This window comes from Salmo salar, chromosome 25 (genome assembly GCF_965601325.2).
Source record: "Salmo salar chromosome 25, fSalSal1, whole genome shotgun sequence".
NCBI lineage: Eukaryota > Metazoa > Chordata > Actinopteri > Salmoniformes > Salmonidae > Salmo > Salmo salar.
Window position 1 is genome coordinate 44,246,063 of NC_138315.1, and position 17,227 is coordinate 44,263,289.

The window sequence follows — 17,227 nt, forward strand, 5'->3', positions numbered from 1 at the left end:
AAAATAATCAATGGAAATCCAATTTATCAACCCATGGAGGTCTGGATTTGGAGTCACACTCAAAATGAAAGTGGAAAACCACACTACAGGCTGATCCAACTTTGATGTAATGTCCTTAAAACTAGTCAAAATGAGGCTCAGTAGTGTGTGTGGCCTCCACGTGCCTGTATGACCTCCCTACAACGCCTGGGCATGCTCCTGATGAGGTGGCGGATGGTCTTCTGAGGGATCTCCTCCCATACCAGGACTAAAGCATCGGCCAACTCCTGGACAGTCTGTGGTGCAACGTGGCGTTGGTAGATGGAGCGAGACATGATGTCCCAGATGTGCTCAATTGGATTCAGGTCTGGGGAATGGGCAGGCCAGTCCATAGCATCAATGCCTTCCTCTTGCAGGAACTGCTGACACACTCCAGCCACATGAGGTCTAGCATTGTCTTGCATTAGGAGGAACCCAGGGCCAACCGCACCAGCATATGGTCTCACAAGGGGTCTGAGGATCTCATCTCGGTACCTAATGGCAGTCAGGCTACCTCTGGCGAGCACATGGAGGGCTGTGCAGCCCGCCAAAGAAATGCCACCCCACACCATGACTGACCCACCGCCAAACCGGTCATGCTGGAGGATGTTGCAGGCAGCAGAACATTCTCCACGGCGTCTCCAGACTCTGTCACGTCTGTCACGTGCACAGTGTGAACCTGCTTTCATCTGTGAAGAGCACAGGGCGCCAGTGGCGAATTTGCCAATCTTGGTGTTCTCTGGCAAATGCCAAACGTCCTGCACGGTGTTGGGCTGTAAGCACAACCCCCACCTGTGGACGTCGGGCCCTCATACCACCCTCATGGAGTCTGTTTCTGACCGTTTGAGCAGACACATGCACATTTGTGGCCTGCTGGAGGTAATTTTGCAGGGCTCTGGCAGTGTTCCTCCTGCTCCTCCTTGCACAAAGGCGGAGGTAGCGGTCCTGCTGCTGGGTTGTTGCCCTCCTACGGCCTCCTCCACGTCTCCTGATGTACTGGCCTGTTTCCTGGTAGCGCCTCCATGCTCTGGACACTACGCTGACAGACACAGCAAACCTTCTTGCCACAGCTCGCATTGATATGCCATCCTGGATGAGCTGCACTACCTGAGCCACTTGTGTGGGTTGTAGACTCCGTCTCATGCTACCACTAGAGTGAAAGCACCGCCAGCATTCAAAAGTGACCAAAACATCAGCCAGGAAGCATAGGAACTGAAAAGTGGTCTGGGGTCACCCCCTGCAGAACCACTCCTTTATTGGGGGTGTCTTGCTAATTGCCTATAATTTCCACCTGTTGTCTATTCCATTTGCACAACAGCATGTGAAATTTATTGTCAACCAGTGTTGCTTCCTAAGTGGACAGTTTGATTTCACAGAAGTGTGATTGACTTGGAGTTACATTATGTTGTTTAAGTGTTCCCTTTATTTTTTTGAGCAGTGTATATTTCAATCTGGAATCCAACAGCGCTAATCTATGGATTTCACATGACTGGGAATACAGATATGCATCTGTTGTTCATAGATCCCTTAAAAAAAAGGTAGGGGCTGTCACATATACTCCCTTTCTGGCGCTCGAAGTCGCCAGTCTGCTTACTTTACCGCACACCTGTCACCATCGTTACGCGCACCAGCGCCTCGTCAGACTTCCCTTCCTGATTACCTTCCCTATAACTGTCACTCCCTTTGGCTCTTTGGTTCTCTCCCCAGGTGTTATTGACTCTGTTTTGTGTTCCATGTCTGTATGCTACTCGTGTTTCTTGTTTTGGTCTATGTTCATTTATTTATTAAATCCACTCCCTGTACTTGCTTCCCGACTCCCAGTTTACACGTTACAGGGGCGTGGATCAGAAGACCAGTCAGTACCTGGTGTGACCACCATTTGCCTCATGCAGTGCGACACATCTCCTTCGCATAGAGTTGATCAGGCTGTTGTGACATGGGCCCGTGAGTTATCATGCTGAAACATGAGGTGATGGCGGCGGATGAATGTCATGACAATGGGCCTCAGGATCTCGTCATGGTATCTATGTGCATTAAAATTGCCATTGATAAAATGCAATTGTGTTCATTGTCCGTATTTTATGCCTACCCATACCATTACCCCACCGCCACCATGGGGCACTCTGTTCACATCGTTGACATCAGCAAACCGCTCGCCCACGCGGCGCCATACACATGGTCTGCGTTTGTGAGGCCGGTTGGATGCACTGCCAAATTCTTTAAAATGACGTTGGAGGCGTTTTTGACACGCCTGTCAGGTGGATGGATTATCTTGGCAAAGGAGAAATGCTCACTAACAGGGATGTAAACAAATTTGTGCTCAAAATTTTATAGAAATATGTTTTTTGTGAGTATGTAAAAATCTTGGGATCTTTTATTTCAGCTCATAAAATCTACACTTTACATGTTGCATTTATATTTTTGTTCAGTGTATATAAAATATAGGAAAATTACATTTTTGACTGACACTGGGCCTTTAATTTAAGCGTGCAGTATAATTCTTTATAACTTGTTATAAGCATATGAGCCTTTGTAATATCAGGGGCATTTCTGTCTGTTCATCAACATTTCAATTGCTTTAAAATGTCTGGTATTTTGTCAGGATCTGTATGAGTTTTTTTTTACTGTCAGATAGTTCAAAAACGTTATAAAAGGGTTGGAACTGCTTATGACAAGTCTTGCATTCATTATGCCGGCAGACTTGGACGGTATTTTCACTTAAACGCCTACCATTCCTTTCACAGATCACCGGCACACCTTTCACCACACCCACCACCCGCTGTCCACCCATCTACCCCCACCCCAGCGCCTACGCAAGCGGGTGCTCAGCATGGACCGCAAACGCCGGCGCAAGAAGAAGCGCCAGAACAAAAAGACCTCCATGGCGCCCTCGGAGGTCACACCCACCATCCATGAGGTAGACGAGGAGGAGGAGGAGTCTGAGACAGAGGGGAGGGACCTGGCAGCCACGCCCACCGAGCAGGCCGACGACCAACAGCAGGTAACATAACAGAGAAATGTGTGATCATGTCTGACAGCTTATCAGAATACCTCTTTTTGTTATTGGTCATTTATTGTTTATAGAGTCCAATACAATGTTTGGAATGTTGCAAGTAGAAGTTTAGTTTATTAATTTGTTATATATTCATTCAGTGTATTCATTTGAAAGACACTCCAGAGAGAAATGTCTGTGACACATGACATGTTTTGGTCTCCTGTGTAGTATGAGACCTTTGACAAAGAGCAGGCAGTAGCTGACCCAAGAAAGATGAAGATCTGTTAGTACTAGTCTAACAGGTGCATGGAGAGAAAGAGTGTGCTTATCTTCCCATACTATTCATACTACAACTATTTGCACATTGTTGAAAACACTTAAGTAGGAAAGTCAGTTAAGAACATGTACAATGACGGCTAACCCGGCCAAACCCTACCCCAAACCCTATCAATTGTGCGCCACTCTATGGGACTCCCTTAGATTGCGGCGCCACTCGGGAAACGTCTTTATCCTTTTTGTTCTTCTCACTTTTGTTTATTTCAGTTGCTGAGAGAGAGAGAGAGAGAGAGAGAGAGAGAGAGAGAGATGCGCTAAGACCAATGTAACCAACTCCCTCTCCTCTTAGTTTAGCCTGGGGAGTGAGGAGAATTTGGGGCCGGCTGTCCCATTAACTTCATTCCACATGGAGAGCGAACAACAACATCCGCTGCCGGAGAAGGCCACACTGGCCACGGCAGAGGTGGTGGAGGGGGAGTTGGAAGAGGCACAACAGGACATTCGGGAGCAACCAGAGGATGAGGAGGGTGATGAAGAGTCCACCAACAGGTGTGCCCAGAATCAGATGTTTGGATGCATAAAGCAATGTGACGGTAGCTAGCAGGAGATTAGGTACAGTAACTTGGCTGTGTGGTGAAACAATGTTTTTTCAAATCAGCCAATTGTATGGATCACTTCAATATGCAGCAACCAGCAACCATCACTTATTTTGTTAGCAAAGCTCGCCGTAAGACACAAGGTGATACTAGGATGTAACTAGAAAGATGATAGGCTTCATGAATAGTGAACTAAGAAAACACAGAGCTAGAGTGCACTAAAAATAGTACAGTGCCTCCAATATTTATTTCGTATGACAGAGGTCGGTACTCAATATTTGAAGATATTTAAGGGCTCATCAAATAAATAGCCCAGCTCTTCCTACAATGCTCTTCATTTAAAAACTTCAAAAATTCAATGCTCATTTCTCCCGATTCTGGTAGATTTGTCTGTTTTTAAGTGAACATCTAAAAACAATCAAAACATTTATATGGCTTAAAAGGACACCTTGTGCCTGTCACCATCATGTCTCGTGTCCTAGATAGGATCTTTATGAGCAAACCTATCTGACTCATCAACACAGAGCTATGAGAATATGAATTATTTGGTAATGGATTGAATAATATATGCATTCATCCTGGGATGTCAGAGACTGTGTGGAGTCGAGGGTCATATTCATTAGGGCTCAACATAGAAAAATATTTTGCAACGGAAACAAAAAATGTAAATTTCTTATTGGACAACTCCAGGTAGTCCCTCCCTTTTTCATTCTATTTTCTTCCGCTTGGAGCCTAATGAATACAACCCAGGTACTTGTTTCCCTCTCTGCAGGGCGGTTAATCTCGCTGATTTATTATTATTGCAGCAGAAAAAAAGGAACGTAGTCACAATGTCATGTAATGTTATGCTATTGTAGCCTGAGTTAAAGCAGCCAACGATTCACCGGGTGAGGAAGCCGGTGTTGCAGTGCTGTGCTGTGTTCTGGTGCCCTCTGTTGCATGATGGACCACACTACACCCAACAATCTGACCCCTCCCAGATTATCCATACTGTGTTTGTGTTTGTGTGTGTGTGCCAGTCAAGATGTTTGTTTGTATAGACTGAGTTGACGTTTGATACCATGTTCATTTTAAAAAAGGATTTAGTAGATTCTGGAGTTTTAACACTTTGGGACAAAAAACTCATATTCACAACTGGTTTATGGCTGATGGTCCTTCATGATTTTTATTTATTTATTTTATGTAACCTTTATTTAACTAGGCAAGTCAGTTAAGAACAAATTCTTATTTACAATGAATGCCTGGCAAATGCCTGGGATTAAAAAGAAAAATAAATTAAATAAAAATATAGGACAAAACACACATCATGACAAGAGAGACAACACTACATAAAGAGAGACCTAAGACAACAGAGCATGGCGGTAACACATGACAACACAGCATGGTAGCAACACAGCATGGTAGCAACACAACATGGTAGCAACACAGCATGGTAGCAACACAACATGGTAGCAACACAACATGGTAGCAACACAGCATGGTAGCAACACAACATGGTAGCAGCACAACATGGTAGCAACACAACATGGTAGCAACACAACATGGTAGCAGCACAACATGGTAGCAACACAACATGGTAGCAACACAGCATGGTAGCAGCACAAAACAGGGTACAAACATTATTGGGCAAAGACAACAGCACAAAGGGCAAGAAGGTAGAGACAACAATACATCACACACAGCAGCCACAACTGTCAGTAAGAGTGTCCATGATTGAGTCTGAATGAAGAGATGGAGATAAAACTGGTAGTTGATAGTTGACACAATGGATAACCGATAGTTGACATACTTCAAAAGCAAACGTTTGAAGAATCAAATACAATATGATCTCTATGATGGGTTCTCACACATACTCAAGTGATCCCGCTGCACTCTCTGTGATCCCCCCCTGTGTTCCCCTCCCCAGGTGCCCCCCCTCTGCGGACCCCCCTAGCATGACCACCCGAGGCTGGTTCAGGAGGAATCCTCTCCACACTGCACCGCGGACCAGTTACGACCTGCGGGAGCGCGTCTGTATCGGCAGCATGACTGCCATGGAAACAGCCGTGTACCGAAAGGTGCCCACCGACGAGGCTGAGGCTCAGATGTTGGCTAGCGCCGACCTGGACGACATGAAGAGTAAGACACACACATACACACTAGAGAGAACGGACCGTTCCCAAATCAACCCCTTTAGCCCACCCTCCTGCTGGTGAGCAACCCTCCTGCGGCCCTAATCTACCACACCTGATTCTACTAATCAGTTGCTTATCGGGACTTTGGTTGAATCGGGTGTATTTATGTAGGGCTGGAGCAAAAGCCTGCATACCCAGCTGCTAGAGGAGGGTTGACCACCCCTGCCTGGTGTAGACCCTTTTTCCTGAACAAGGGCATACCATTTTTAATGAAAGTAGAGGGTAAAGGTAGTGTCATTTAATACAAAGTAACGTTGGTGGCAGGTTTAAATAAAAATGCATACCTTGAGACTTGGAACTTAGTAAATATATTTTAACCAAACCCTTGGGTTCCTCATTTGGTGCCTCTTGATGGACAGACCCAGTTAGCATCCTTTACGCCTGACAAAGGCAGGTTGCTCCAATTGGATGCCATGCTCCAGTTGCCTTCCCAGCTGTTCTGCTGTGGGAGATTGAGGGTGACAGTTTGAAGCAGGTCTGAGTACAGGGATGAAATATCAAATATCAATCACTTACCCCGCAGGATTGATGTACTGTAATAATGCCTCAGTAGATAAGTCTGGCAATATGTTTAATGATACTGTACTGTATTACCATAGTTCATATTCTTGAACGTAAGAAGTGGAGGGAAAATCTGCTAGTTTAGGGCACCCTCTATTGACGTAACAATATAGGACATATCTGTCTAATATATCATCTGTGTGATATTCTATTTAAGGTATATGTCCTTATGTGAGAGTGTAATACATGGTGTTGCTATGTTTTAGTACTAGGATATACTGTGATTTGATAGGGTGGATATGTGAATACTGGGATTTGATACGGTGGATATGTGAATCAAAAGGGACAGAAATAAGACAGCAAAATCGATCTGTGAATGTTGAGAACATTTGCTATGTGTGAATGACTACAGACCCGTGAACGCTACAGACCCGGGTTCGATCCCAGGCTGTGTCACAACTGGCCGTGACCGGGATTCCCACAGGGCGGCACACAATTGGCCCAGTGTCGTCTTATAGCGCTATGGCGACTCCTTGTGGCGGGCTGGCTGACTTCGGTCGTCAGTTGAACGGTTTTTCCTCCGACACATTGGTGCGGCTGACTTCTGGGTTAAGGGTGCGGGTGTTAAAAAGTGAGGTTATGGCGGGTCAACTTTCGGAGGAGGCATGACCGACCTTCACCTTTCTCGAGCCCGTTGGGGAGTTGCAGCGATGAGACAAGATCGTATTTGGATATCACAAAATTGGGGAGAAAAGGGGGGTACATTTTTTTTCAAGAATGTGTGCTTGTGTCTGTTCACTAGCCAGTGCAAGCGTGGGCATTTGGGAGGTGGGATGCTTGTCTACTGGCCTGTAGGAGTGGTGGTATGTATGATGTTAGGCCCTTGGGAAGGGAATGCTACAGTATATGAGTGTGGAAATCAGGAAGCTGATACGCTTGTTGTTGTTTACTGTCCCTCACACAGATGAATGTCAGGGGGCTTGTGCTTGTTTGCCAGACTGTGCAAGTGTCATTGTTTGGGGGTGAGAGTTTTGTTTAGGACCTGTTTGAGTGTTGGTCTGGGGAACACATGGCAGGAAACTGGCCTGTCTCAAGAGAGCAATCGAGAGAGAAATAAACCAAAGAGAGACACAAATAGAGCGAGAGATACAGACCAGAGAGAGAGAGAGAGAGAAAGACAGAGGCAGGAACCTGGACTGTCATCCTACAAGAAACATGGTATAGAGGAGATGGACCCACTGGTTGCCCTCTAGGTTACAGAGAGTTGGTAGTCCCATCCACCAAACTACCAGGTGTGAAACAGGGAAGAGACTCAGGGGGTATGCTAATTTGGTATAGAGCAGACCTAACTCACTCTATTAAATTAATCAAAATAGGAACATTTTACATTTGGATAGAAACTCAAAAGGAAATTATCGCAACATAGAAATATGTTCTCATGTGTGCTACCTATATCCCCCCACTAGAATCCCCATATTTTAATGAAGACAGCTTCTCCATCCTAGAGGGGGAAATCAATCATTTCCAGGACCAGGGACATGTACTAGTCTACGGTGACCAAAATGCCAGAAATGGACAAGAACCTGACACCCTGAGCACACAGGGTGACAAACACCTGCCTGGAGGTGACAGCATTCCCTCCCCCATATGCCCCCCCCCCCCCCCCCAGACACAAAACGGGTCACAACTCCTGCAGCTCTGTCACACGCTGGGTATGTACATAGTCAATGGTAGGCTTCGAGGGGACTCCTACGGTTGGTACACCTATAGCTCATCTCTTGGCAGTAGTACTGTAGACTACTTTATCACTAACCTCAACCCAGAGTCTCTCAGAGCGTTCACGGTCAGCCCACTGACACCCTTATCAGATCACAGCAAAATCACAGTCTACTTGAATAGAGCAATACTCAGTCATGACGCATCAAAGCCAAAGGAACTGCATCATGTAGATGGATGGAAAATAGTGTAAAAGCCAATTAGGCAACAACAAATTCAATCCCTTTTAGACAACGTAATAAATCATTTCAATGTAATTGAAGATTCCATACAATCTAACCACTTCTGGGAAAATTGGAACAAACTAAACAAACAACAACACGAAGAGTTATCTATCCAAAATGGAGATTAAACCACTTCTCCAATCTTTTTGTACCTATAACAAAGAACAAACAGCAAAAACATATACATGATCAAATACAAATCTTAGAATCAACTATTAAAGACTACCAAAACCCTCTGGATTCTCCAATTACATTGAATAAACTACATGACAAAATACCAACCCTCCAAACCAAAAAGGTTTGAATATCCTCAATAAAATTATAAAATATACAGACTACAAATTCCAATTGTCTATACTTAAACTCTGTAACATCATCCTCAGCTCTGGCATCTTCCCCAATATTTGGAACCAAGGACAGATCATCCCAATCCACAAAAGTGTGAGACAAATTTTACTCTAATAACTACCGGGGGATATGCGTCAACAAAAACCTTGGGAAAATCCTCTGCATTATCAATCGTACATTTCCTCAGTGAAAATAATATACTGAGCAAATGTCAAATTGGCTTTTTACCAAATTACCATATGACAGACCATGTATTCACCCTGCACACCCTAACTGACAAACAAACAAACCAAAACAAAGGCAAAGTCTTCTGATGCTTTGTTGATTTAAAAAAGCTTTTGACTCAATTTGGCATAAGAGTCTGTTATACAAATTGATGGAAAGTGGTTTTGGGGGAAAAACATACAACATTATAAAATCCATGTACACAAACAACAAGTGTGCAGTTAAAACAGGGCTGTAGAGTGCAGCTTGAGCCCCACCCTCTTCAACATACTGTATATCAACAAATTGGCAAGGGCACTAGAACAGTCTGCGCGCCCGGCCTCACCCTACTAGAATGTAAAGTCAAATATCTACTGTTTGCTGATGATCTAGTGCTTCTGTCCCCAACCAAGAAGGGCTTACAGCAGCACTTAGATCTTCTGCACAGACTCTGTCAAACCTGGGCCCTGACACTAAATCTCAGTAAGTCAAAAATGTTCCAAAAATGTTCCAAAAAATATCCAGTTGCCAGGACCACAAATACAAATTCCATCTAGACACCATTGTCCTAGATGGAACTCGGCCTAAACATCAGCGCCACAGGTAACTTCCACAAAGCTGTGAATGATCTGAAAGACAAGGAAAGAAGGGCTTTCTACGCCATCTAAAGGAACATAAAATTCAACATACCAATTAGGATTTGGCTAAAAATACTTGAATCAGTTATAGAACCCATTGCCCTTGATGGTTGTGAGGTCTGGATTCCGCTGACCTATCAAGAATTCACAAAATGGGACAAACACCAAATTGAGACGCTGCATGCAGAATTCCGCAAAAATATCCTCTGTGTCCAACGTAAAACACCAAATAATGCATGCAGAGCAGAATTAGGCCGATACCCGCTAATTATCAAAATCCAGAAAAGAGCCGTTAAATTCTACAACCACCTAAAAGGAAGTGATTCCCAAACCTTCCACTTACAGAGATATTAACCTGGAGAAGAGTCCCCTAAACAAGCTGGTCCTGGGGCTCTGTTCACAAACACAAACAGACCCCACAGAGCCCCAGGATAACAACACAATTAGCCCCAACCAAATCTTGAGAAAACAAAAAGATAATTACTTGACACATTGGAAAGAATTAACAATTTTTTTTGCAAACTAGAATATTTGACCCTTAACAGAGAGTACCCAGTGGCAGAATACCTGTCCACTTTGACTGACCCAAAATTAAGGAAAGCTTTAACTATGTACAGACTCAGTGAGCATAGCCTTGCTATTTGAGAGGCCGCAATAGGCCGACCTGGCTCTCAAGAGAAGACAGGCTATGTGCACACTGCCCACAAAATGAGGTGGAAACTGAGCTGCACTTTCTAACCTGCCAAATGTATGACCATATTAGATACACGTATTTCCCTCAGATTACACAGACCCACAAAGAATTGTAAAACAAATCCGTTCTTGATAAGCTCCCATATAAATGAGGTGAAATACTACAGTGTGCAACCACAGCAGAAAGATGTGTGACCTGTTGCCAAAAGAAAATGGCTACCAGTGGAGCTAAAACACCATTTTATATTTATCTGTTTATTTATCTTTACTTTCATACTTCAACGATTTTCGCATTGTTACAACACTGTACATATCCAATAATATAGCATTTGAAATGTCTATATTATTTTACAAATGTTGTAAGTGTAATGTATACTGTTAATTTCTGATTGTTTATTTCCATTTTGTTTATTGTCTATTCCACTTGCTTTGGCAATGTAAACATACAGTATGTTTCCCATGCCAAAAAAGCCCTTCGAATTTAATATAGATAGACCGGAGAGAGAGAGAGAGAGCGAGTGAGAGAAACAGACCAGAGAGGGAGACATAAAGATCAGAGAGCGAGAGAGAGACATACAGATCAGAGAGAGAGAGAGAGAGAGAGAGAGAGAGAGAGAGAGAGAGAGAGAGAGAGAGAGAGAGAGAGAGAGAGAGAGAGAGAGAGAGAGAGAGAGAGAGAGAGAGATGGACCCACTGGTTGCCCTCTAGGTTACACAGAGAGAGAGAGAGAGAGATGCAGAGATAGAGGGATGCAGAGAGAGAGGGATGCATAGCAGAGAGAGAAAATACTTGAATCAGTATCATGTTTATTGTACATTTTTTATTGTTTATTTCACTTTTATTTATTATCTATTTCACTTGCTTTGGCAATGTAAACGTTCCCATGCCAATAAAGCCTTTTGAATTGAAATTGAAATTGAATTGAGTGAGAGAAAGGGAGAAAGAAAGAGAAAGACGGAGAATATATTTGATTGCATTCTCAATGCCATCAACACCTTTTGAATGTAATTTAATTGGGAGAAAGCGAGGGAGAGTAGATGGACCATTTTGGCAAATAGATGGGCAGCACTCTCTGGTCTATCCCATGATCCTGCGGCAATAATTAACACAAGAGATCAGTGGTCGATTCTCCTTGACAGCGACCCTGCCCCAGGCTCTTCCTGCTTTTACCCACCCAGCATGGGAAGCATTGACCGGCCACTCAGACTAGATTAAATAGAAACAGAAACAGACAAGCTATCAGATGTAGGGGACGGACAGATTTCAGGCTATACCGCATATATCCATTAGCTCATGTATTTTCCACCTCTTCCACTTCGATGAGTCCATATTGTTATTCAGTCACAGCACACAGTAGTGTATTTATCATGCAGGATGATAGTTTAATGTGGTACTGGTTGATGGTTTGATGTTTCGTGATGGTTAACTGACATTATGTAAGCCATAGAATAGATTTTTGTAACAGGACATAACTTTCATTAATTACTATTCCAAACAAATGAAACTTCTCCGCGTGACCATTGACTGGTTTGACTTGTTCAGCAGTCTCGTCGCAGTAAAACATCCACTATAGTACTGCAGTTTAATCTAGTACTGCAGCAGTCATGACAACCGTTTCAAATGTTGACAGAGGTTTGCCCTGTTTTGCCCAAGGCACTGTGAGTTCCATTGCCCCACTGAGAGTGTACTTGTTCGTTCACTGTAAGTAACATGGCTGATGTGGGCTACCAATGGCTGATGTTGGCTAACAGGGCTCATGCTTGACACAGTGTTATGGAACAAGCTTGCTTTGAAGCATAACCAACTTGTGCTTATGTTCAGAATGCCTCTAAGCAAGTGAAACACACATACACATACGCACACACACACACACACACACTGTAAACACAGGTTTGAAGAAAGGTCAGTGTTCAACTCAGGTACCCGTTGTGGGCGAAGGATGACAGGACATTAGAAGTAATCACTGTTTCCATGGAGACAGTGCTGGAGACAGGCTCTTGCTCCTAACCAGAGTTCCATTCTGTACAAAGGCAGTATGACTACTGTTTTTCTGTCTGTGTCTGTGATAGGGTATAATGCATTTCTCAGTTGTTTGGATGTTTTCTGAGAGAAGAAGAGAGCTTTCACTTCCCTGTTTTTATTGAGCCTCTGATTTAGCCTTGACTGTGCTCCTGCTGCCTGCCCTGGCTGTGACGGGGTGCCATGGAAACCAAAACGGGGGTGCGTCACCCCACCCGCATGCCCCGCCTCATCCCAGCATCTATCCCAGGATCAATGGACGGCCGGCATCACGGAAACTGTTGAATTAGCCCAATAGATTAGAGGAAGGTCTGAAAACAAGTGCAGCAGTTTGTATCAATATTTATTTTTGGAGTGACAGCTTGAGCCAGTCTGCTGCTGAATCGTGCCCAGCCTAAATCTACTAGAGAAACCACTACTACCTCTGTCTACGCCACTGAGAGGACAGCAGCAGTGTGACATTTCTCTTCCGCTTTTGAGTTTGATTGGGATGCTAAGAAGATAAATGTCTGTTTTTAGTCTTTTTTTGTCAGCTTTTTTATCCCAAACCGTTATCTAGAGTGGATTTCCAGTGACAGCAGATACTTCATAAGAGGACCTATTTATAGTAGTCTGCAGAGTGGACATAGCCTTTTGGTGACCAGCAGCCACTACTTCAGCTTGGCTTGTGCTGCAGCTTCTGTTCCTGACGAATATCAACCCCATCAAAACACAGAACCGCTCTCTGGTTCCGTGAGGCTCAGGCTTGGATAACAGCTAACACCAACCAACGGTGAGAAGCTGCAGGTGAGAGAACGCCAGAACCCTGGATGAGCAGGGCGCCCACCCGGAGTGGGGTGGGGAAGAGGCACCACAGACACCGTCAAAGACCCAGGAGATGACAGACCCCATGGGGCAGGAGAACCAGGGACCACCAGCCCCCTGTCCAGAGGTGATGGTGGGGGAAAAACACCCAAAAACCAAGACGACCACCAACATTCTCACACCAGGGACCTTGGGCACCCCACACCAGCGCCTCTCTGTGAACCACCGGCACAACGAGGGAGCAGAGGTGGTGCACCGCGCCTCTCAGTTCAACATGGAGGGCTTGGAGGACTTTGAGGAGTTTGTGTTGAATTTTGACGATTATGACCTGCTTGAATCCATCCATGACCACCTGGGGTCCCCTGAGGACGCAGCCCCCCTGGAGCCCGACCATGACCAGCTGGGGTCCCCTGAGAACCCAGAACCCTTGGGACCCATCAGTAAGTACCAGAGCTCCCACCCCCCCAGAGGGAAGCAATGTGTGGCCATGGAAGAATGGGAAACACTTACCATTACGTTGATCTTCATTTAGGCTAGGGTAACTGTATAAGGAAATGACAATCATACATAGATTATGTTGCTGCTAGTTACTCTGGCAGAGTTCTATGAAATGTGATTGTATGATTTAATCACGAATGAGGAGTCAGTGTGTGATAACCTTTTTTGTTTGGTATACTGTTTCCAGATAAGCATGTCTGATGTAAAGTATAACTGTTGATATATCTAGTTACTATTTGCTTAATTGTTTTTTTTTTCATTGATATACACTGGATTTTTGAAACACATTATTGCAGCGTTTCTCAAACTCTGTCCTCGGTGCACCAAGGGTTACATGTCTTTTTAATCAGCTGTGTAGTGCTAGGCCAAAATGTGCAGCCCTTGGGATCCCGAGAACCAAGTTTGGGAAACCCTGCATTATTGGTACACTTAATTGTTTCCCTTGGCAATAAACACTGTATCTCTGTTTACAGACATGCATCATAATTCCCATTCACTAATGTACTTCAGAGCAACTCCAGCATTCCAGTAATATTACATAGCTGTTTCCATACTAACATTTTTTTTACATTTTTTTTTTAGTCATTTAGCAGACGCTCTTATCCAGAGCGACTTACAGTAGTGAATGCATACATTTCATTTCATGCATTTATTTTTTCATTTTTTTTTGTACTGGCCCCCCGTGGGAATCGAACCCACAACCCTGGCGTTGCACACACCATGCTGGCGTTGCAAACACCATGCTCTACCAACTGAGCCACAGGGAAGGCGAGTGTGAGTCTGACGTGATGGAATAGCACTCTGCCCTTTTGGTGGAAAGCCCTGACATTGGCGATTGATTGGGGAGAATTCAGAGTTGTTTTCATTGATTTGTATGTAGAAACAAACAGAAGCTAATTAATGCCAATGCTTGGTTGGCCTTGCAATGGTGGTGTGGAAATCAAAGCTCTCTCAAGTCCTGGGTCATGGGTGAATTGGCACCCTCTCTACCTCTCGTCGTTCCCTGCTAACCTATTGATCACGTGGCCCATGTTTGGCCCTGGGGGGCCTCTCCACTTACTGAACTGGAAAGATATCCCATTGACAAACTGTACTGCTGTTTTTCTGACTACCATTGGATTGGGACACACTGGTATTCTGCAGAAGTGCTGTGAGGGTTAGCTAGGTGCTGGTCACTATGACATTGTAGCAAAGAGGAGACTGGTGGGAGGAGCTATACGAGGATCGGCTCATTGTAATGGCTGGAATGTAATTAATGGAACGGTATCAAGCACATCAAACATATGGAAACCACGGTTGACTCCGTTCCAATGAGCCCTTCCTCATATAGCTCCTCACACCAGCTTCCTCTGATGTAGCGCTGCTGTACAACGATGGATAGAATGGACATGAAGCACAAGCTCCTAAAGATCTCCTCAGCGAGAGAGAGAGAGAGAGAGAGAGACAGAGACAGAAAGAGAGAGAGGGGGAGGGGAAACAGGAGAGGGAGAGAGACAGAAAGAGAGAGAGAGGGGGAGGGGAAACAGGAGAGAGAGAGAGAGACAGAAAGAGAGAGAGAGAGGGAGGGGAAACAGGGAGAGAGAGAGAGAGAGAGAGAGAGAGAAAACCAAGGCCTGATCATCCAAATTGACAAAAAGAAAAAGCAAAGTCTTCTCATTTGTTGATTTTTAAAAAAATTATTTGACTCAATTTGGTTTGAGGGTCTGCTATACAAATTCATGGCAAGCGTTGTTGGGGGGAGGGAAGCATATGACATTATAAAATCAATGTACTCAAACAACAAGTGTGCAGTTAAAATTGGCAATAAACACACAGATGTCTTTCCTCAGGGCCATGAGATGAAACAGGGATGCAGCTTGAGCCCCACCCTCTTCAACATATATATCAATGAATTGGCAAGGGCTAATTAACTAGAACAGTCTGCAGCCCCCAGCCTCACCCTACTGGAAAGGCCGGGTGTCTAGTGTTTGCAGATTATCAGACTTGAGCCATGACACTGAATCTCAGTAAGACAAAAATAATGCTATTCCAAAAAAGGTTCAGTAGCCAAGACAACAAATACACATTCTATCTAGACACCGTTGCTCTACAACACACAAAGAATTACACCTACCTCAGCCAAAACATCAAAACCACAGGTAACTTTCTCAAGGCCGTGATCGATCTAAGAAACAAGGCAAGATGGGCCTTCTGTACCATCAAAAGGAACATAAAGCTCAACATCCCAATTAAATCCTTGGCAATGTACAGACTCAGTCAGAATAGTATTGCTATTGAGAAAGGCTGCTATAGGCATGCCTGGCTCTAGAGATGACAGGCTATGTGCCCACTGCCCACAAAATGAGGTGGAAACTGAGCTACATTTATTTTTATTATTATTCCCCCCCCCCCCCCAATTTCGTGGTATCCAATTGGTAGTTTGCCTCTCCCGTACGGACTCGGGAGAGGCAAAGCTCGAGAGCCGTGCGTCCTCCGAAACACAATCCAGCCAAGCCGCACTGCTTCTTGACACAATGCCTGCATAACCCGGAAGCCAGCCGCACCAATGTGTCAGAGGAAACACCGTACACCTGGCGACCATGTCAGCGTGCATTGCGCCCGGCCCTCCACAGGAGTCGCTAGAGCGCGTGGGAAAAGAACATTTTACATTTACATTTAAGTCATTTAGCAGACGCTCTTATCCAGAGCGACTTACAAATTGGTTCATTCACCTTATGATATCCAGTGGAACAACCACTTTACAATAGTGCATCTAAATCTTTTAGGGGGGGGGGGGGTTAGAAGGATTACTTTATCCTATCCTAGGTATTCCTTAAAGAGGTGGGGTTTCAGGTGTCTCCGGAAGGTGGTGATTGACTCCGCTGTCCTGGCGTCGTGAGGGAGCTTGTTCCACCATTGGGGTGCCAGAGCAGCGAACAGTTTTGACTGGGCTGAGCGGGAACTGTGCTTCCTCAGAGGTAGGGAGGCGAGCAGGCCAGAGGTGGATGAACGCAGTGCCCTTGTTTGGGTGTAGGGCCTGATCAGAGCCTGAAGGTACGGAGGTGCCGTTCCCCTCACAGCTCCGTAGGCAAGCACCATGGTCTTGTAGCGGGTGCGAGCTTCAACTGGAAGCCAGTGGAGAGAGCGGAGGAGCGGGGTGACGTGAGAGAACTTGGGAAGGTTGAACACCAGACGGGCTGCGGCGTTCTGGATGAGTTGTAGGGGTTTAATGGCACAGGCAGGGAGCCCAGCCAACAGCGAGTTGCAGTAATCCAGACGGGAGATGAAAAGTGCCTGGATTAGGACCTGCGCCGCTTCCTGTGTGAGGCAGGTTCATACTCTGCGAATGTTGTAGAGCATGAACCTACAGGATCGGGTCACCGCCTTGATGTTAGTGGAGAACGACAGGGTGTTGTCCAGGGTCACGCCAAGGTTCTTAGCACTCTGGGAGGAGGACACAATGGAGTTGTCAACCGTGATGGCG

General features: G+C 45.0%; 1 protein-coding gene across 2 annotated transcripts in view; it reads left to right on the plus strand.

Annotated features, from left to right (window-relative positions):
• Positions 1–17,227, plus strand: part of LOC106586823 (anion exchange protein 3) — a 96,589-nt gene that overhangs the window by 39,157 nt on the left and 40,205 nt on the right. The window contains exons 3-5 of one of the 2 annotated variants that reach the window (XM_082969177.1): positions 2,763–3,019; positions 3,639–3,838; positions 5,792–6,003. In XM_082969177.1, the coding sequence (XP_082825303.1) occupies positions 2,763–3,019; positions 3,639–3,838; positions 5,792–6,003 (669 nt within the window). Of the gene's footprint in view, positions 1–2,762; positions 3,020–3,638; positions 3,839–5,791; positions 6,004–12,572; positions 13,707–17,227 lie in introns of those variants that run through there. The other variant, XM_014174518.3, reaches the window with a different exon arrangement.